A 22,441-nucleotide genomic window follows, 5' to 3' on the forward strand; every position below is an offset into this window, starting at 1 on the left:
GGGCTAAGCGGTTACCTGGGGGTTCACTGGCACTTGAGGACAAGCGAATATTTCTGCCTCGTCAGACAAAATTTAAAACAAAACAAAAAACCAAAAAAGAACTGTTGTTTCTGTAAAAGTGAATTGACTCAAAGCAAAGCTCAATTTTTCTTTGGTGGTTTTTTCATTCAGTTTGCAATTGCCAGTTCCAGTATTATGCAAAACAAATATGTCATTACTGTGGTTTTATGACCGTGATACAGCTAGATTAAAACACGTGCCTCTCCTTGACAGTTACTTGGAAATGGCATTTCCTAATGACTTCACAGTTGTTGGCAAAAATGCAGCTTTGTATTTAATGACAGCTATTTTTGTCTGCCATGCCCAGGAGCGCTACTTTCATATTATTTCAGACTTTGAACCAAGAACAACTTCTGTAAAAACCTACTTGAAAACTGAAATAAACAATACTAGATTGTCCTGTTCAACCCAAAAGCCATCAAGCAAGAATGAACTTGTATTCCTGAAGCTGAACTTCCCACCCCACTTGTGAAAAATACATTTTAAATAAAACTACATAAAGAAGCAGGAAATTAAACATTCAGTCTTATAAAACCATGTTTTAAAAAAAAAAAAAAAAAAAAAAAGACTGAGTGGCAGAGATTATGGAGAAGGTCCTGAGAAGGTCCTGGCTTCTATGAAAACAACTTTTACAGCACTTTCCATTTTCCTGTATTGTTTTTACTGGGTACAAGGAGGTTTATTCTTTTTTAGAACTGGAAAATAATTAATTTAGTGTTCTGGACTTTGTGAAAGGAAGACTTAGGGAAGAACTGATCTTCTGTTCAGGGGAGAAGAAAAGCAATACATCATGTCAAATAGGCAACAATGTTTTAAAGAAGAGTGAGTACAGGGAGGAAGGGAGATGGATGATCTTCTGAGATGCACTATTAGCAGGACAAAATAACAGCAACAGGCTTAAATAGCAGCACAGGACCTGATGGCTTAGGTGAGGAAAACCCCAAAAGGCAAGAAAGTTCTGATTGTGAAATTCTTGTATGATACCTCACCAAGGAGTTGTGTAATGCTTAATGTAAAGATTACAAAAATGGCAAAGGGATTTTCAGGAATAGGAATTGCCATTCTTTTCCCTTTCAATCTCCATCCCTTCATTTTCCTCTTGATTAGATTCAGCCGAACATACGAACACGCTGTGTGTGAAAGGAAGTTAAACATACTTATCCATGTATACTAACTAGCAACATGAGAATGTGGTTCTCCACAAGCATCTACCCACACGTGTCTGCTGTTCTTTGGATCATGTTCTAAATGTCCTGGAGATTATAACAGAGAACGTGAAACTTGTTGATTAGTGCATTTTAAAAAAAAGGTATGAATATGATGAAGTAAGTTTTCCTTGTTATTTTCACCAGTGTGATGCCCTACATTACAGAAGTGACTGCTACGTGCAGCAGAAATAATCATACAGCTTTAACTACCTAGCTTGGTCATCAGCAGCAATATAGGTCAGATATGCTGAGCTACAGACTCTGTCCTACACGGCAGTAAATAAATTCTCTACTAGAAAAATGCAGAGGTGCCATCTTGTGGATGATGAAAAAAATACAACTAAGTAACAAATAAATAGGCAGTAACTCACTTTTAATATACTAAATATACAGTAACTTTGAATTACAAGATCACTTTCCAATGAAATTACCACCAAAAATATCCACAAAAAGTTCAAATAAATAAGACGACATGATTATCAACATCAAAAGCTGCAAATTCTCAGTTAATAGAGCTCCAGTCTTTCCAGATAGAGTGGTCTGTTTAATTATTTTTCAGAAGAAAACCCACTAATGCCTATGGGAGCAACAAAGGCTCAATACCTTTAAAATAACGCAAAAAATAGTACATTATAGGCAATTTCATACTATAGAAATTTCAACTATAATATCAGCTCCAAAAAGGTATCACATACCGACTGAAAAAACTCTGTCAAAATACTCTCGAACTGCTAACAAGATCCTTTAAATAGCAAATACAAGACAAAAGTTACCTCCAACACCAATAAACGAAACGCAGAAAGGACACAAGCAATAATGGGATTGTGGGGTAATTAAGCAGTCTGGAGTCCTCAAGACGGTTTGGTCCAATGAAAGCAGCGTGACCATCCCCTGCAGCGTTATACCCCTCTGCCATCCTGCTGGGCAGCAAAAAGCAGAGGGCACTGGCAGCGCGGGCGGTAGGGCTGGGAGCCACGGCCACAGCATCCTGGCAGAGGGGCATCAGTGGGAGATGAGAGCTCCCCACTGCTAGCAACCCATTTGCTCTAAACTCAACTTTCTCAGAACGAATGCTGCTGAGCCTTTTTTGCCTCTGTGAGAAGCACTGTCACCCCACTACCCTGAATTCATAGCAGCAAACGTGATCCCTCACTTGCAAAGAAAAATACAGTCCACCTTATCAGCCTTAACAAGTGGCCACCCCATGATTTCGGATACTGAACCGGCAGTAGGGATTGGTTTGAGTCTTCCTTGCAAGGCTCGTCCACTTGAGGGAGATGTGAAGCCCCTCTTCCCAGAATGGTACGCGTTGCTCACACAATGATAACCCCTCTTTGGAGCATAAACTCTGAGTAACTGCAGAAGCCTGATACCTGTACTACTAACAGAATGAGGACCTGGAGGCATTGTGCAGAAACTTTCTGAACTGCTGCATATAACTGAAAGCTACCACAAGGTGTGAGGGGGTGCAGGGGAGGTAAAACTTTAACTGACCACAGTATTTCACTGCAGAGATGCAAGTAAAGGAGAAAAAAGAAATATGTGAAGAGAAAACCAATATTGTTTTAAAATTCTTCATGTCATGCATTAAAAATACAGAATAGCATTATTAAGGAAAACAGTTTATACATATTGGAGCAAAATTCTGTTTCTTCACATCTTTGTAACAGGGTAATTTCATTGAAAACAACAGATTTGTTCAAAGTTTGTGTTAGTATAACTGAAGTAGAATCTGGTTATTTATTTAAAATGCAACCTGAGTGTACTTGTTTTGTAGGTAGTACTGCAGAACATTAAACATTTAAATTATCCAGAAAAAAAAAGTAATCACTGTTTAAACATCTCACATCGCAGTAAACTTGTTCTCCAAGAAGCATCTTCACTGCTAGACTGAGACACGCAAGAACATATTGCTAAACATAGTGGAAAAAAATATAAATAGCCACATAAACACTGTGCTGTGGAAGCATTTTAATTCCAAACAGAACGTATTTGATGGAATAAACTTTTCTGCTGTATTCAGAAGTGCTTCTAAAGACAATATCCATCGATACAAAATGAAGGAAACACAAACCATAGTCCTCTTCATAAAAGGAGCTTTTTGTCTATAGGCCCAGAACATAGTCAAGTTAAAATGGAAGCAAAGGTGCTGCAGGATAAAATCCAACCCTTGCAGGTCTGCTCAGGCTAAGAACTGTTTGTTGAAGCAAACACAGAATTTCTATTTCTGTGTGTGAACAAAGACAACTGTGGAAGAAGTATCAAATCAATGAACAAAAATCAGACTTGTGTGATTATTGTGCAAGACAAACTTGGCAAGATCACAGCCAGAGCTTAATGATGACCAAGTAGTCAGACTTATTTTAAGTGGCATCACCATCTCTACGTGCTTAACTTTTTAGTCTCCAACATCAGATTCATGTCCATCAGATCACAGCATTACATTAACCCAAAACTTCCCTAGGCCTGTGAGAAAAAACGTTTCTCAGTGCCAATCACCTTTGCTCTGGTCAAAGCTGACTGAAATGCTATTTATTTATTCTTTAAGAAGTGATCATGCAAAATGTACCTGTATCTACATGCCCTCCTTGTAACCTAGGAAAGCATCAAGGTAGAGTAACATTTCAGAGGAAAATTTAATATAGACTAATATTCAGTGCTATAATAACATGCTACATTAATTACTGCATCAAACAATTTGTTTAAAAAACCCTGCGTTCTGATTATTGACTTGATCCTGCTCACGTTGCTTTTGGTGCTTAAAACAGTGCACGAGAGCAGTGTACTAAAATCGTGCAATAAAGTAGTGCTTTGGCAAGAGCAGTCCTACTAACTTTCACTACTGGTAATGTGAATCAGGAAAACTTGACTAACGAAGGCTTGTAGAATTTGGCCAGAATTCTAGCACTGGATGCAAGACCCTTTCATCTAAAAAAACCTGAAATACATGATGAGTCTAGAACAAAACAAAAGGATGAAATAGCAACAATAGAATGTGCTGGTCCTCTGCAGTTGCTGGTGTTGAATGCCATCTTCCAATTTTCACCACACCTCTGACACAGCCAATTTATTTGATCTTTGAGCATGTCAGATTAAGTTTCACTTTAATTGCATAGAGCTGAATGTACATGCAACTACAATGCATTTTAACTGTAACCTCACAAATACTGATTATGCAAATATAATACTGTATATTACATTTGTCTCCTTTATCAATTTAAAATTTCGCATTTGGTCTCCAGTAGACTAGGCAAAAAACACTAAAAATATTTCTTAGACTATTCCTGAGCAATGTTTTTATGAACTGTAAAATACTCTAGTTTATTACTACATTTATTAATATTCTCACATTTTAAACTACATATAAATCCATGCTTTGAAATTTTACAAAGCTGAAGATCTGGTAGGCACAATGAAAGAATAGAAACAGCTAAGCATCTTAAAACCAAGATGAGATCAACAAGAGAAGTGCAATTTAACTATATACATAATGTACTCCCTAGTATTTGCTACTTTTTAATTTTCTACCACAATGTGAAGGATCCACTTGTAAGATCTGGTCCATCAGACCTCAGCTCACTTCTCATAAACAGTTCACGGTGACTGGTGGCTGCGGATGAAGTTAATGCTGCTCAGTATTTCATTTTAAAATCAAAGTACAAAACATCCTGTAGAATTTCATCTTGAACAAGATCGTGTCCCCAGCTGCTGTGATAGATTGGAAATTGTAACAGCTGAACTGACACTTGAATACTCACTGAACTATCCTTCCTGTTCTCTTCTATCTCACAGACAAGAGAGAACAGAGGGTCCAAGGACAGGACCCAATCCTGGGTGTACAGGTTCTGTCTGCTGGGTATTTCCCCATGTCACTTCACGAAACCTTGAAACAAGAAGCCAAGCTAACTGAAGCAGACTGGACCATGAGATAAATAATAGTTATCTCAGGTGACTGAAAATAGGTATCTTTTGTATCAAAATATATCTTTACTTGAACTTACAATAGCCTTTAAATTCACCCCCCAAGAGTCTATTTTTATGTTTTGAGAGGCTACCAGTTCTGAAAATTAGGCCACGCAGTCTCCAGTAATAACCTCAATTTGCATTAGTCCTAAATATCCACGTGCAATTTGAAATTTGGTCATTTCCTCTACATGACAAAAAGCATCAAGGCTTACAAAATGAACTTCAAGGAAAGCTTTCTGTAAACACAGTGAAGATTTCTGGGTATAAAAATATGCATTCCATTTTCTTACTCTGTCACTATTGAAGCTGTCTGCTCCCTAATAATTTTTTGTCTTAAAAAGAATCCTTTCTGCATTAAAATATTTCAAAACATTATCTCCATTCTTCTTATAAAAAAACCCTAATTTATCAAAAAATCCAATTCATCATCTTCTGTGAAGAATTAGTTTGACTTTGCATAGATAAGCATGCTCCATTATTTTGTAAGAACAGTTGAGCCCTCTTCCATCAGAAAACACCACCATCAAACCTGTCTCACAAAATAGCACATCCGTTCACGAACAAGAGCATGGATCCTGTTCTCTCAAATACACCAAGGTAAGCATAACAATCGCCACAGACTTCAATGGACTTAAACTGGTGCAAATAGGAGGACGTGTTAGAACTATATATTCCTCTAAACTTTCATACTCTGCTATTGTTATCTTCACTGAGGAATTGTAAATATTTTTGAGGAAAGACCAATGGAAGACACTTGCCTTCAGGGAAAGATTTCCTGCTGGCCTTGCTGGCTTAAGATCAAATGTATTGAAATGAACAGTGCTGACTTAGAACCATGCATCAAGAACATATTTTCTCAGGATCTTCCTATAAAGAAAACATGACCCTTCTGCACTGGCCAAATGCTTTCTAGCAGTCAAGAAGCATCAACATTTACTAATGATTTTTTCTTCATTTAAATTTGCGTGATGTTTGCTTCGTGCCATTTGTTTTTATTCTCCTGTCCCCTGTTGGTTTTTTAGAAGGAACACAATTGTTGGCATTGCCATTGCCATTTTTCTTTGGATTTGTACACGCGTATGTTTTTAAGCCTTTGATGGGAGCAGCTGAACCAGGAAATGCTGGGGTTTGCCTAGGGGGTCTAACGTTACCAACACTCTGAATTTTAGAACTGTTCTCGGTGGGCTGCATATTGAGGAGCTGTTGCTTTGCAGTTGGTTTTTTTTTCAGTTCACTCCTTACTTCACCAAATTGTCTCTGAGAAGACAGTGCACATCCCATTCTCTCAGAAAGTTTCAAGTGACCTGGATGAGAACGTAACTGGCGACTTTCTTCACAGTATGAATCTCCCCTGTGACCTGAATAGCTTCTGGGCAGCTTTGTAACACTTTCCTGGGGAACCACTTGCTTGTTAGGCAAAGGGCCGAGCAATGCTTTGCCTTTGCCGGGGCTTTTTAGGGTACGGATGGAGCTGGGAGCAGTCTGTGGCCTGGCTTTGGCTGCCCTCCCTTTCTCATTCTGTACAGTCTGCATTTGCAGCCATTCCAGCTGCAAAAGGCGATCGATGTATTTCTCAAGAAATCCTGTTGGCTTTGGTCGAAATTCAGTTTTACCCTCTACATTTACAGAGATAGCCAGCTGCTTCAAGTCCCATGAGTTGAAAGGGGGTGGGAGGAAGTCTGGGTAGTAATATTCTGATTCTTTAAAACCCATATCAGGGACATGTTCCAAACAAACTGGATCGATTTCTTCAGCTCTGAGAATGAGTTCTGGTGGTGTGCAGGGAGACGGGGGAATGGGAATCCTTTCTGAATCAGAGAGATCACTGGCACTATCATCTTCAGCATCTTCTTTAATAATTTGTACTGATTCAAAATCAAGAAACATTTCATCTACAGATGCTTCTTGCCATTTAGAAGAGCATGGACCAGCTTCAGCAACACGTTCTTCGCGATTCTCTTCCAACTGTTCTTTTTTACTGCAATAAAAGTGTTGCAGTGGGACATCTTTAACCCTACGGAAGCTACCTTGTGTGCTGCCCTGGATGCTAGGAGGGATCCTGTGCAGAAAAGATTCATTTTGCCTTCTTTCTGGGAGGCTCCTCTCCGGTCCTTGTGCTCTATGCAGTGACGTGCAAACACTCGTGATCCTAAATAAAAAGAAAGATCATATCCTGTTAGAATGATTCGTGTCTCTGGAACATCAGTGTACAAAGGTCTTGTTGCCACCTTCAAGGACATGGATCTACATGAATGGAGCTAAAACTGGCATGGAAACTTGGTAGTGAGGTAAAATTAATATTTGCTTGCAGAGATAACACTGCCTACTACTGATTTTTTTATTTTATTCTGAGTTTGCCTGAGAACTCACTAAGGCAGGACAGTAAGTTTCCATATAGATAACTTCAATTTGTTGTCCTCATAAATTCTGAATTCTGGGGCCAGTGAAGTCAAAGGCAAAACACAGAAGCCATGATTTCATCACAAGCTTTTTACATACCAGTTCGAAATGACTACAAATGAAACAGAAAATCTTAACATAAAATTACCTTTTTGACTGAGTATTGTCATCCAGCTGCTTTCTTCCCTTCTTAAAAATACTCGGTTGGTTACTCTCTTGAGCGTCACGGGAAGTCTGAAACGATACGAAAGTATGTGATGTTATTAAGAAGCTGACATAAACTAAGTACCCTTTTCTGTAAACAAACAAACAAACAAAATAGAAATTATTTACCTTTTCAATGTCACTTGATACATTTTTGCTTAATCTTCCAGGAGAAGATTTCACATGAGAAATTGGTTTATTTAGTCCTTTGGTGCTCGGATGGCTTGTTCCATTACTGTAACTAGCAAGGATTAAACAGAATATCACATATAAATAGCAACAGATACAATCATCAGAATAGAAATAAAATAAAAGTTTAGACTGCAATTCAGTTTAAAAAAGAGAGTTGATTGCAACTATTCTTAGACTTAACAGTCATCAGAACTATGCCATTGTCACTTCTTATTTTTTATACTACTAATGCACTTCTATATTTTTAATACTGCTAATGCAAAAGTGAATAATTCAATCAGATGAGCTAATAATAGAACTTAGCCCTTACATAGAATCCTCTATCACAGTATCCCAAAGTTACTTTGGGGATAATAAATAGTAAGTATTAGAGACTACATATTTAACTACTAATTTCTATAGTACCTGGTACACGGTCCTACTGCAATATAACAAAAGTAATTATAAAGTACAATATGAAGGCCACTGCAAGCCAAATCTTGCCTTTCTCATCTGCATACTCAACAAAATGTAAAGGATTATTCCTATGAAGTTAAGGAGTAGAAGTGAGCAGGGAGCAAACAGTCTGTTCTGACAGTAATATAAACTATTTCACAACAAAGGTACAAACAGAATTCACCATTTCATTTATAACATTTCACGTTATATCATTAGTAGGAGAAAAACTCCTATGCAAGCAAAAGGAATGGCATTACTGATCTGGACAGCTTAAAACTAAAATACATAGTTCCTCAATTAAATCAGATACGTTGCTGTGTAAGCACACAGAATCATTAAATCTGTGTATGCTGTAATAATCAGAAAACAGTGTTTGTTCTACAAACAAGAAATATTACTAATTTTAAAAAGGAAAGCTTTAACATGTAATTTTAGAACAGGAATAAGCAAACTGTGCCCTCCCAGTCTAATCCAGTTTGACTGCAGTTCAGTTAATCTGTCAGGCTGTACATCTGGTTCACATTTTTTATGTCAGAATAGTCAGAATAGATTTTGTTTTAAAAACCATGATTTCACCAATTCAAGAGCTTATAAAAGAATGAAAATAAGTCTTGTGCCTCCAACATTGATGCAGTCACCTCTGTCACTTTGTGACCTGCATGATCATACTGCACAATCGTTTCTGTTGCAGTGGTTCAGGGGAGAGGATGCAAACCTGAGCGGTACAGCCATGCACTTCTTAACTAATCTACAGTATTTAGAGATTTCTGTAACTAGAAAGAGAGAGAATAATTTCCTTACTTTACCATTCCTTTGTGGTTTTCATTGATTTGGCTTTCTTTTTTCTGTGTCTCTCTGTGCAGTAATAAGGGATATTCTTGAATGCCAGGTCCCATTATTACTCTTTTTAAAGCGTATCTGCAGCTTTGTTTTTACATAATCTTCAAACGACTCCAGTCCTTTGGGTTCGCAAGACGCAGCGTATCAAATGCAAACATCATCACGTCCTAGAGATGCAGTAAACAAACACCATGCGATTCCTCCCAACCTGATTTATTTTTAAAGCAGTAAGATAAACATAATCAGCTACCAAAACGGTGCTGGAAAACACTGTCCCCTCCCCCAGCGCTCGCTTAATGGGAACCAGCATCTTTTGCCTTACTATTGCCGATCGATCCGTGCCGAGCTGTCATCACCCTGGGTACCCAGAGGAGTGGAGCAGTGCGGGCAGCCGTGCTCCCCCTCCCAGGGGCACAGGGTGGCCACTATGCTGCAGAGCTCAGCGGGCCGCAGCCAGCCAGGGGAGACGAGACGGACCAGGCTGTGCTGCAGGAACCCTGCTGCGGCCAGCGGGCACAGCCCCTCGCTCAGCCCCACTACCTCACCAGTACCAGGGGAGGCTGGGCCAGCCGCCCCCAAACCACAGAGCTCTTGCCGTGTGGTTCACAAGCCTGTCCCTCGAAGGTTGTTGGTATATACAGGGAAATACCTGACAGTACAGCAGTGTTTGAAGAGCTACTTTTCATTGTGTAATGTGCTCCTCGTCATTTTGTTCCTCCTGAGCAGCACTGCATGTATTGACTGGAGCCAAGTATCACAGCCACACGGTGGTGGGCGTTTCTGCTCTTAATTTAACAAGAGCAGATGATCAACCACCCGTGTTCTGTGCATGCTGAGTTGGCCTTTTTGTGTCAGAAAATGCGCTCTTCTTAGATTCATATATGCAAATTTTGCATCAAATGCTTAATTTTTTTCTTCTTCCAAAACAAATCTCTCAGCACTCATAAACTCCTACTAAAAATACTCAGGGCAGAAGCTGTAGCATTCTTTTATTTTCCAGAAACTGCATTCCCACACCAGGGTGCACAGACACGACTTGCAAAAGGCGACAGATGACTAGCATCAAAATACCTCTCTCTCCTCACCCACCGTTAGTTTTGTTGCAGTGCTATTTATATGTTTATATTCATGTCTCCATTTGATCCTGTCCCATGTCTGAAACGCCTCTCCCCCCGCTCCCCGGCCGAGGAGGGAGCGCGGGGCGGGGGGGGGGGGGGGCGCTGGCTGACCCCGGCACCTATCAGCCCCCCCCGGGTTCGGACCCCTGCGTTTCACAGCACCGTATTCGCGCACCGGTGGGCAGCTCGCTGCTAGAAGAACCCGCGTCAGGCCATAGCGGCTGCGGGCTGCTTTCGTCGCTCCGAGCCCGTGATTGCCGTAGGCGGCCGCCGAGCCGGGCCCCGCTCCGCTCCCTCCCGGGATGCACCAGCGATTCCCGCTGGTAACGGCCACCGCGCTCCATAACGACAACGCCTGGAAGGCAGCTCGTTAATTTCTGCCTTGCCTTGCCTTGCCTTGCCCTCCCCTCCAGCCCCGGCCGGTGCCGCCGCTCGGCCCCGCTGTTCCCCTGCCCGGTACCTGCCTCAGCCTCAGCCGCCAGCGGCAGCTAAGGGCAAGCCGAAGGCAGCAACGGCAAGTGCGCAGTGCGCAGGCGTGCAGCGCGCACAGGCCGTTCGGTTGGACTAGCGCGAGGAAGGGGCGGGAGGGGAGGATGCCGCGCATGCGCCGTGGGGGAGGAGGGCGAGCGGCGGCAGTCCCTGCCGCGGGGTGAGGGAGCAGTGGTCCCGGGCTGGGGCCGCTGCCGGTGCAGCTACCGGTGCGCTGCCTGCGGCCGCTCTGCCTGCGGCCGGCGCAGGGCCGGGCTGGGCATTGCCGTGTCGGGCATTGCCGTGTCCTGCCTTGCCGCGGGGCGGAGGGCGGGCCGTGCAGCTGATGTGGGCTGTAGAGTCCCCAAACGCGGATCTCTCCCCCTCCAGCCGCAGTACCGAGCCTGCCTCCACAGCCCCGCCCGACAGCCTCCGCCGCGACAGCCCCTGCGCTCCCTCCAGCCTCTGCAGCAGCCCCGGCCTCGGCTCCGGCTCCCTCCCGCCCGACAGCCTCCAAGCCTTCCCCAGCCTCGGCAGCCCTCGCGAGTCGCCCAGCATCCAGTGTGACAGCCTGGAGTGTCCCTGCTGCTGCTGCTGCTGCAGGAGCGTGGGGTCGGTCGGTGTCTGCGAGGACAGCCTGCAGGCCCCTCTCACCGTGTGCAACGGCCGAGGGCGCCTCGGGGCGCACCGCAGCAACCCCCAGGCATCCAGCGACCTCTCCGACAGCCTGGAGTCCTTTGGTGTCCAGCACGACAGCCTCCAGTCAGTCTCCAGCCTGCGTGAGAGCTTCAGGTCCTCCAGCATCAATGGTGATAGCCTTGAATCCCTTTCCAGCCTGACCAACGGGTCCATCAGCCAGCACAGCAGCCTGGAGTTTACCAGCCAGTGACACTGCCTTCATCTCTCCATACAACGTGCTAGCCTCTGGTTTGCTTCCAGCTACTGCGAGAGCTTCCAGGTTTCTGCCCTTTGTTCAGCAGGCTACGCTGTTGCAGTTGATTCTTGCTGCATCCAGTGCAATTACCTCAAATACTGCCTGTGGTTACCATTCCCAAGTTACATGCTTCAGAGAGGCAGTGCTCATTATTACCTGTAGTGTTAATGCTGATTTTTTTGTCATTGGTTAAGAATGGAGGTACGTGGTCCTCGGAGGAATCCCAGCTACCTCTCTGATCTCTATCAGAACATGTTACAGGCTGAAGAAGCACCAGGACAAGGGCAGCAGCAGCCCCCAGCAGTCCGAGCAAATAGCAGCGTGACTCTTCGGAGCAGTGTGCCAGCCAAGGGGGGCCCCCAGCCAAATAAGCTTCAGAGTAGCACTTCCTCCAGCTGTGATCCAGCGTTACGGCCTATCATACGCCGCCGAGCAAGATCTTTGCCTACATCACCCGAAAGAAGGAAGCGAGCAGCAGTGCAGTGTCAAGTTCCCGGATGCCGGAGTCGTATGAACAGGGTGAGATTTGCTGATGCTTTGGGCTTGGAGCTCACCGAAGTGAAAGTTTTCCAGACTGGGGAGGATCCATCAATCCCCTTGCACGTCCTTTCCAGGCTCTCCATAAACTCGGACCTCTGGTACAGCAACTCGGACTTGGAGTTTACCATGCAGTGCTTGGTCCCTGACTTCCAGCAGCCGGTAGACTGTATGGATTTCTCCTCCCGACTTCAGGAGCAGCAGGTGTGTCTTGAACGAGTGACCAGCTCAGATTTGGGGCTCAGTGGCACCATCCAGGTTCGCAATGTTGCTTTTGAGAAGCAGGTATCTGTGCGATACACCTTCAACCAGTGGAAAACCCTCCATGAAGTGTGTGCTCATTGGCACAGTAGCATCCCTGAGAAAAATGGGCAGGGTCAGGTTGATGTTTTCACTTTCTTTCTCCCTGTGCCTCCTTTCCTCCTCCAGCTGTGCTCTGTAGTCCAGTTTGCAGCAAGGTACCAAGTCAACGGCCAGGAGTACTGGGATAACAACAGAGGCAGAAACTACAGTCTTACCTGTCGGACTCACCCCCTTAAGATGCCTAGGGAATGTGAGGAGAGCTGGATCCACTTCATCTGAACGAAGGAAGTGGATGCAGAGCAGCTTGTCAGTAGTCTTGGTGGTAATCTCTTCCTTGGCCTGGCTCTCAGCTCCTATGGTAACAGTCTCCTTTTTGAAACCTGCCAAACTTGGCAAAGTGTTCCAGGGCAGGGAAGCTGCCAGTGACCCGTACAAACTGTTCTATACCTCTCAGAAAAAAAAAAAAGCCAAAATGTGTATTGAGTTACATCTGTTGAAAGCCTGAGGGATTTCTTGTAGCGCATGAGTTGGTGCAGAATGGTTCCAAGGGATGCTGTCAGACTACCAGAGAGCAAAACAAGGCATTTCTTGTTGCTAGCAATATTCTAGGCTGCATAGAATATTTCTAACTGATCTATTTTCCTATTTTGTTCTGTCTATTTTCTAAATGGGCAGTGTGGCTTTACTGGTTTGGTTTCTAATTATCTCACCAATTCTGGGCACTATTCCATTTATGCATAACTTGGATGACAGACACTGTAGGGAAGTACTTGTATTTATATATATATATTTTATTAAGACTGTAGCTATGATAAATATTTCCATTAATACTTGGGTTGGAAATTAAATGTTATTATGAGCAAAACATACATGAAAATGTCCCATCAGCCCCTCTGTTTCCCTTAAGAAAAGGCACTTTTTTTTTTTTTTAATCTCCAGTGTTTGCTGTAGGCAGCTGAACGATTGTTACCAAAGTTTGTGTAAGGCCAATCTTCGGAAGTTCTCATCTTTTTCAGGTGATGGACAAGTGGGGTTTTTCTCCAGGTGGTGGTACAGGAATTGTCCTTCCCTCGGGCACCTGTTTTTACTAAGGGAAACTACAGCAATTTTGCACTTGTGTTGCAATTACAGTTAAAGATCTCAAAGCACTATATGAATGCTAATGATCTAACACTGTTACCTGAAACAGGTAAATTTATAAATCAAGAAATGAATGAGATATATATACAAAAAGGCAATACAGGGAGCTGGTTACAGAGCCTTGCAGTAGTACACTAGAACCCTCAATTCTGGCTCCATTCCCTAGCGTCCCATTACTGCTGCAGTAGTACCTTTGGATTATTTAATTAACTACTTCTGATTATAAACCAGTTGAATTCCAAGACTGCATCCTTTGCAACACAAAGTGGGAGCTTCGAAGCAAAATGATGATTTTACTGGTAAACTGGTACTTCCATAGACCCGTAAACAGAATCCCTTCTGCAGCAGGGAGAGCATGGTAACACTGTGTACACGCAGTCTTCCCATGCTTCTTGCTCTCTCACCTTCATTCTGTGGATTTAGTGTGGTTTAAGATTGGCAACAGGTTTAAATCTGTAAGTAAAAGATTGTCCATGATGTTTTTCATACATATTCATAACTGCATGGAAAGTTTAGCTTTATATGTGTAGCATAAATTTTCAAAACTGGCTGACTGGATTTCTTAGAAGAGTTGCTTTTTAGGACTATACTATGGAAATCAGGCCACTTATTCAGGCATCTTATTTTGCATTGCTGCTTATTCATCAAAATCACAAGTTGTTTTTAAAATCACAGTTGTAAGCAACACACTGCCAAGTATATATTAGTCCAAAAGTCTACTGAGTAATTCTGGAAGTGCAGAAAACCCAGGAAAATTCATGTGTCTGGCAACTTAACGTTACTACTTTGTTGTGATATCCATTTAGCAAACCTAGGATTTCAAGTGACGAAGCTGCCTGGTTCCATTAGTCTTTTGCATTCAAAGGAACTGAAGTCATGAATGACGATTCTATGAGCTGCTGAGCACCTGTTGCAGAGTACTGAGAAGACTCAATCCTGTTTGAAACTGTTGAGAATTGACTGTGTTGTCTGCTTTAACTGTGTATTGGAGCACTGTGAGGTGGAACATTTAAGTTGAAATTGTTTTGAAGGAGTAGGTGAGGCTGAGGTGTGATTGCCAGCTACGGAGTGGAAAGGAGTGCTGCCTGCGTTCAATCCACCTGCGCTATTTTCTGCAGCTGGGTTAGAGGAGTGACCACTCCCAATCTGGCAGCAACTCCTGTCTCCTAGAAAAATCAATGCAGGGAAGTCTAGTCTTCCTCATACGGCACAAAATAATGAGAGCTCTGTAAGAAAGGATGCTAATTGTAAGGGTTTTTTGCCTCCTGTGGTGGGCTTCGTATGACTAAATGACATATGACAATATAGCACGTAACATACCTGAACTAATCAACCTATACTTTTCATAGTCAATGGAGATGTTTTCACTGTAATCAGCAGTACCTGTGGTGTGACAACTGTGTCCCCTCTGCTGAATGCAGAGCGAACACTGTGGGACTGGTTCTGCCAGACTAAAATTCTCAGCACTAGTGCAGATTGTGCCAAATTATGTCAGAGTCTGTAGATGTCAAGTTAGATGAGCTGAAACGCACCTTCAGTGACTGCAGAAGAATCTTTCTTGGCATGAATTGAAATGGCATACCCTTACTTTGATGAAACTTGCTCACTTAAGGAATTCCATTAAAGTTTATCCAGTATTGTTAAGTTCATAGAAGCGGCATTTTATGTACTTGTCAGCAAAGTAATAAGAAAATGAACACACACACAGAAGCACTTGTGCTGAATAAAAGGCACTATTTTATTGTTCCCCACCTCTCTTCCCCTCCCAAATTACTGTATTCCATCAGCAAAACCACTGAATTGCCTTTAGCACACCATTAAAAGTCCCTCTCCTATGAGACTGGTATTTGACACCAGTTTACAATAGCTGTTGCTGGAGCCCAATGCAATACTTGGCTTAGTGGCAGAAAGATGCTGTTGCCATCTTTTGGGAGAGGCTCTTTCATGTGCTAGCAAATGTCAAATCCAAGTGTTACTGCAGGCAGGACAGATGATGTAATGCTGAGGCTGTCAGGTTAAAGGTTAACGTCGGAGAGATGAGGAATGAATGTCTCAGCAATATGTTTGGCTGCTGTTGTCTTCCTTCTGCAACCTCTCAGGGTATTTGCATGTGCAAAATCTTGCATACTGAAGTATTATTCCAAGTTTGCCTTTTCTCTCTTTGCTTGTCTTGCACTGCTGGAGAAGAATTGACAGTAGCTGTTACTAACCAGTTGCCTGGCACTGGTGACTGAGTTGAGCAGCCCTACGTTATAACGGAACTGAGAGTATCTCTGGATTAAGCTGTTAAATATTCACACGACTACTGGCACTTGTCACATGAAAGATGAAATTTGCACTTCTGTTTTGCTGTCACATTTGGTAGTGAACATCAAAAGGCTTCTAGTTGACAAGGGATTAAGCCATTAAGTAGTAGTAATACACTCCTGTCGTGCAGGTAAACTTATGACCACCTTTATAAATTCTCAGGACAACTTGACTGCTTGCACTGTGTTCAAATTCAGCACTTCCCTTATAATGAGGATTTTGTAAAAGTGAATTCTTCACAAGGGTTATTGCCATATAATGCACTTTTTAAAACCTGTATTTGTTATAGTCATACAATAAATTAATGTCTAGTAGTCCACAGTTTCAAAGTTCCTTCAAGCATGTTTTTTAAAGAAACATATGGAATCTATGTAAATGAAAACGAGTTGTCTTTCCTGATTAACGTCTTGTCCAAACTAAAGTACATTACACAGTATATCAATAAAACACATATGCTAGACAGAAGGTCATTTTGTTTTAGTGGAGAGCTGTACAATTGCAAAGTGCTTAATTCATTTTAAAAACAATAATAAAAGTATAGCTATTGTAATACAAAAGATTGTAATAAAAGCTTTTCGCAATTTTATGTTGGTTTTGTCAACGGTACTCCTGTTAACAGTTAAGAAACCTCATGAGGCAACTTAGTGCTGAGTTGTCACTTACAGAGCAACACACTCAGGAAAGTAAGGTGGGTTTGAGTTGCTAAAAAATGAACAGCACTTGATAAAAATACAGTGATCAGTCTATATAGCTGCAAAATGACCAGGCTGCCACTTCTTACATGGAATTTGCCGTCATTTCACCTCAGACTTCTGTGCATGCAGCATTTGCAGGATTAAGATCCAATGTTGGAAGAGAAAGGGGTTTTCTTCTAATAACACTTTCAAAGCTCTGCTAGACTGTACTTAACTCATTAATTCCAGAGTCTCACAGTTGTGTTTTCTGCCATTTGTTCCTTCAGTTTTCATTGCTGCAGTCTTTCCTCTCAAACCATGTTCTTTTCACTCATGGGTTTCTTGCAAATGTATCTACACAGGGTATGCTAAGAGAGTGCCCATCTCCGATTTATCCTCTATATGAAATGCAGCTCCACCAGTGCCAAGCATTTACTTGATACAGTTCAGGATTTGAATAATCTCTTGACAGGTTTCTTCTAAAGCAACATGAATGCATTTAACTACAAGACAATTAAGACATACATTACCACTTTTTAATCAGTGTTAATAACTTCAACACTGTATTGTCAAAGTTGCTTGGGGGAAAGATGATTATAGCAAATCAGTTTAAATACACAGGAATGTCTATATTATGCTAAGTTGTTTAAGAATGTCAATGTCACTTTATAATAAATTTATTATAGAGTATACAGATTGTGTGTTGTATATACTTTAGAAAGCATGGTATTATAGTATCTTGTCTTTATGACTCTTGTTTTTCCATTTCCTATACTACTGATCTGAATTAGAACTAGCAGTAACACCTTAATTGTCATACTTTACCCACCAAAATAAAATATTAAGCATCACTTGGAAATAAATGTGGCAACCACAGAATAGACTAACCAGGAGACCAGCAAAGGATAAAGATAGTGGTCTTTGATTTTAACAAATCACTTGAAAACAATGTGAATTTGTTTTAGACTGGGTGTGTGGGGAGATATTTGTAAGAGTATTTAAGAGAAGGACTGGCTTTTGCTGTGAACGTACAACCATCAGGTTTATCTTACAGGAAGTTAGTGTTATTTCTAAGATAGATGATATTTTTACATTTAATTTCAAATTCATAGTTTCTTTGTATTTATCTTACAAAGAAAAAATAAAGTCCAACTTGTAGTAATAGTAATATGCTAGTCAATTGTAACTACAGTACTTAATTTAGTGTAGCATCAGTGCTCAAGACAGTGTTGTAAGTACTTTACAGCATTGCCTGGTAAAGACACGGAATGGCAAGTCTAAATGATTAGTCACTTGTCAACATGAGTCTAATGTTAGAACTTCTTTCCTGATTTGGCTTTCTCCTTATGATCTCAGATCTGCAACTATTTCAGCTGACACTTGATATTAAAACTGTTGGCATCAACACTTCTGACCCTTCTCAGTTCTACATACAATGGCAGCTGTGCCAAAGATTGATTACATTGACCAGTACAACATTTTCTAGTACCTGTAATGAAGGTAAATATTTCTGCTACTGCAGTGAAGAGAGGGTCCCTGTACATAGTGCTACCCTACCCTAAAGACAGTTTTGCTTCCGTTTTCTCTGAAAATTTTAGGTGTAGTTGCCATATCTGTGGCCCAAAATAATTTCACTGCTTGTTCAGACTGTTTAATGCATAGCTTGATGAAAATTCTGCTTTCTGTTGACCTCTCTTCTGCTAAACCAAACAAAATAGACATTAGAGAATGAGAAATGAACATACAGTAGCTTCCCAGTCACATCAGTGTACCTAGTGCAGGAGGGAAAGCGTACAATCCACTTCTATACTTTATGGCTCGCTTTTCTTTTGCTATAGAATGAGTAAGGCTGTTTTCGTTACAAGATCTGAAAATCTGTGGATAGCCTAAGCCTGTGTGTATGCTAATGTGACTGGTAAGAGAAAGCATCACATGCAAACTAGGTTTTATTCCTTCTGCTTCATACGATGAAAGTAGAATTCAAAATTCAGTTTTTATACAAAACTTCTGATGCTCCAAGTTCCTCATGCAAAGTTTTGTCCCTAGTAGGTTTCCCAATAAAGCTGTACTTCCACAGATCTGCTTCAGACCTCCCACTGCCTTCTAATAAAGTACACTGACAGCGATCGTGATAGCAGTTACTGCTGCAGTTAATCCCTTCAGCTAAACACGCCTCTGTGCAGCACTGCTCAGCCCTGTGGGATCAACTCCTCAGTGGAGGTACTCCAATTCTCATACCACTTGTCATTTTCTTGAATTACAGTGACATCTGGTGGTATTTTAAATACTTTCTGTACACTTTTTTTACCTTTTATAGTATTGATTTGTTTTCATTCTTATTTTAGAAAGTCAGTGGTGTTATTTTATTTACAATTGCTGCAGGTTTATTTGCTGTGAAAGGTGATTCTTCTCCTAGATGCTTCACTATTGCTGCTTATGCTAGGTATGAACAGAAATGCTTCGTGATACTCCCCTGGAATGTGTGAGATTCATGCTGAATTTTATCACCAGTTGTTGTGATACAGGTGATAGATACACCAGTGCAGGTAAACACCACTTTGGAACTGCTGGATTTCATTTAAACACCTAGTTCCCTCTGTATAATAAAGACCACATATGTCAGTAGAAGCCCTTTATCATCAACAGGTCTGTATCTGAGTTTCCATACCTATTCTACCTACGCAGGCACTTGATGGTAATGAAAACGTCTCTGAATTAAGCATACGAATTAATTACACTGGTTTAGCAAACTCATGCCCAGTAACTCCTGTCTACGTGATACACTGAACTTAGCATTCTAAATACCGGGTATCATAGAATCATAGAGTGGTTTGGGTTGGAAGGGACCTTAAAGATCATGTAGTTCCAACCCCCCTGCCATGGGCAGGGACACCCTCCACTAGACCACGCTGCCCAAAGCCCCATCCAACCTGGCCTTGAACACTGCCACGGAGCCAGGGGCATCCACAACCTCTCTGGGCAACCTCTTCCAGTGCCTCACCACTCTAACAGTAAAGAATTTCTTTCTAACATCTAATCTAAGTCTACCCTCTTTCAGCTTAAACCCGTTACCCCTTGTCCTGTCACTACACTCCCTGATAAACAGTCCCTCACCATCTTTCCTGTAGGTCCCCTTCAGGTACTGGTAAGCCGCAATTAGATCTCCCCGGAGCCGCCTTTTCTCCAGGCTGAACAACCCCAACTCTCTCAGCCTGTCCTCATAGCAGAGGTGCTCCAGCCCTCTGATCAGCTTCGTGGCCCTCCTCTGGACTCGCTCCAACACCTCCCTGTCTCTCTTGTACCGGGGCCCCCAGAGCTGGATGCAGTACTGCAGGTGGGGTCGCACAAGAGCAGAGTAGAGGGGCAGGATCACCTCCCTCGACCTGCTGGTCACACCTCTTTTGATGCGGCCCAGGACACGGCTGGCTTTCTGGGCTGCAAGTGCACACTGCTGGCTCATGTGGAGCTTCTCATCAATCAAGACAATCAATAAAGACAATTTGTAATATAAAACAAGTGGAACAGTGGAGGTCCTGCGTAAGCAGGTGCAGTCCTGTGACAACACGACTTTGTATTGCACGTCAGTAACACCTCACGAAGCTCTCCTTCCCGGCTGCAGGGGTGGCTCCGCTCTCCTCCTGCGGCCACGCCGCCCCAGGGCGGTCACTGCACTCGGTAAACGCTTCGCGCGCTCCAGCACGATGGGCGAGCCGGGGTGGGTGCCAGGCCAGCAGGCCACCAGCCCCGCTAGGCGGGAAGGACACGACCGCGCTGCGGGAGCGGCGGGGGCTTTTATAGCCGTTAGGGCGGCTGCGGCCCCACCCGCACCCCACTGCCGAAATCACGTACGTAGCAACCGGAGCCGGAGGCAACTCGGGCCGGGCCAGGCCAGGCCGGCCAGTGGGACCTCGGAATGGCCCGGCCGGAGACACGGCGCTCTCCCGGCCCCTCCCAACCACCGCCTGCGCAAAGCGCCGCCTCCTCCGCGGCAACTGACCGACTGGGCGACACCGTGCCAGGTGCGGGGGAAGCAGAAACCTCTACGCGAGGCTGTCTCACGGTAAGGAAAACCCTCCTCCTGTCCCGAACCGCTGACGGTGATTGGTCCGCATGCCGCGCTCGCGAGCAGTGATTGGCTGGAGACTACCGGCGCTGGGAGTGATTGGCCGGCGGGAAGTGGCGCTTTTTTTTTTGCTCCGGCGGTGAGGTGAGGGACGCCATGGCGTGAGGGGTTTTTCTGCTGCCCTGCTGTTGAGCAGGCAGGGGCTATGCAGGGCCTTTTCTTCTCAATAACAAAGCTCTGGGGGGATGTCAGCGACTATGTGTGTTTCGAGGGTGGAGGTCTCACTCCCTCGTCGAGAAGGAGGCACCTGGAAGGGGTTTATATTTTCTTGTCGGGCTTGTCTGATTAGGCAGGAGATGAGAGACTTGTGAGGTGATAGCAAAAGCTCCAATGTAGGCTGTTGCGTTCTTGTATTGGAAAAAAATAATAAAACTCCCACTCTACTTGTTAGTTCTGTATTACTTAGGAGTACAGAAATGACTAGTGTGTGTTCCTAGTTGCTTGTTCTATAGAAGTTGTCCTCTATTTTTAATCATTATTTCCTTGTGCTTTGCTTTGTCTAATTCTATGTAATTTCTGGGATGGGGAGACCAAAACTGCATGCAGTAGATTTGTTGATGCAGATTAATTTATACAAAGCAAGACAAAGTTTGTTGATTTTTTTTTCACATTAACTCTCAAAGCAAAGAAAATATTTTTGGCTGCTCTTGAGTATTAAGACAATGTTTTCAGAAAGCTATAATTTCAAGATCTTGCTTTTTGGTGGTAATAGTCATGTCAGAGCCCATCACCGTATGAGTAGTTAAGAAGACTCTTTCCCTGCATGCATTTATCACATTTTTCTTAAGTGATTTAATGTACCATTTTATAATGAGGCCCTTCTGGAGTTCTGCTGTACCTATTCTGAATAACCCGATGTTGACAGTATAACGGGCCATCTTCATGGTCATTATTATATAAGAGTTGGCTGCAGGACCCCCAGTTCCTCCATTGCCAGAGTTGATCATTCCTTCCACTCTCTTATTTTAAGCAATTGTTTATCCACGTAAGGATGTGTCCTTATATCCTCAGTTTAATTTCTTAAATAGTATTTATACTAGTAACACATTTTGAAATTTGTAATATAGTGTCACTGATTACTGACGTGTTTGCGAAACCAATTGGAAGTCTATGTCAGTGAATTGTGTTTTCATCAAGTGATGATTGTTCTCTTCTTATGCAGCTGAGTAGATGAATTGCAAAAATGGCAGCCAGGAATGAGATGCAGGTATGTGCTTATGGACCAGAATACAAGTGTTGATTGTTTTAATAACCAGCTTAAAGCATTCCTTCTGGTATTTAATTACAAGCAAAATTTGTGGTGTGGCAAAGAATGTGTTAGGAAGAAATTTTCTTTTGATACAGGTTAGTGCTCGGCAGAAAGCAAGAGGAATTGGAAATTGTTATTGATGAAAATAAATCATATGCATTTGATATACATGAACCAGTTGGGGTGATACTTAAGATCTAAATGTTGAAATCTAGTTATAATTGATTTAGAAAGAATAGAGTGCCAAAATAGTTGAGGAAAGCAGTAGTCCTCAAATATA

The 22,441-nt window shown here is 42.6% G+C and overlaps 3 protein-coding genes across 7 annotated transcripts in view; 2 read left to right on the top strand and 1 right to left on the bottom strand.

Annotated features, from left to right (window-relative positions):
* Positions 1 to 1,708: 1,708 nt before the first annotated feature.
* FAM217B (family with sequence similarity 217 member B) lies at positions 1,709 to 10,971 on the bottom strand. Of its 5 annotated transcripts, none has more exons than XM_054845928.1 (5): positions 10,891 to 10,971; positions 9,270 to 9,475; positions 7,968 to 8,079; positions 7,783 to 7,868; positions 1,709 to 7,383 (listed from the first exon to the last, which is right to left on the bottom strand). In XM_054845928.1, the coding sequence occupies exons 2-5, from the start codon at positions 9,362 to 9,364 to the stop codon at positions 6,186 to 6,188; spliced, it is 1,491 nt and encodes a 496-aa protein (XP_054701903.1). In that variant the 5' UTR covers positions 9,365 to 9,475; positions 10,891 to 10,971; the 3' UTR covers positions 1,709 to 6,185. The 5 variants fall into 5 exon arrangements, with proteins under 5 accessions (XP_054701903.1, XP_054701904.1, XP_054701906.1 ...); XM_054845929.1 differs by having other exon boundaries at positions 10,887 to 10,917; XM_054845931.1 differs by lacking the exon at positions 10,891 to 10,971 and adding an exon at positions 10,602 to 10,827.
* Positions 10,972 to 12,022: 1,051 nt separating this feature from the next.
* Positions 12,023 to 17,448, top strand: PPP1R3D (protein phosphatase 1 regulatory subunit 3D). Its single transcript, XM_054845869.1, has one exon. The coding sequence runs from the start codon at positions 12,024 to 12,026 to the stop codon at positions 12,945 to 12,947; it is 924 nt and encodes a 307-aa protein (XP_054701844.1). The 5' UTR covers position 12,023; the 3' UTR covers positions 12,948 to 17,448.
* Positions 17,449 to 20,772: 3,324 nt separating this feature from the next.
* SYCP2 (synaptonemal complex protein 2) overlaps positions 20,773 to 22,441 on the top strand; it is a 30,129-nt gene continuing 28,460 nt past the window's right edge. Inside the window, exons 1-2 of the mRNA XM_054845911.1 lie at positions 20,773 to 20,849; positions 22,075 to 22,119. Coding sequence (XP_054701886.1) covers positions 22,096 to 22,119 — 24 coding nt within the window. The 5' untranslated portion in view covers positions 20,773 to 20,849; positions 22,075 to 22,095. The remainder of the gene's footprint in view (positions 20,850 to 22,074; positions 22,120 to 22,441) is intronic.

The sequence above is a fragment of the Grus americana genome, chromosome 17 (genome assembly GCF_028858705.1).
Source record: "Grus americana isolate bGruAme1 chromosome 17, bGruAme1.mat, whole genome shotgun sequence".
NCBI lineage: Eukaryota > Metazoa > Chordata > Aves > Gruiformes > Gruidae > Grus > Grus americana.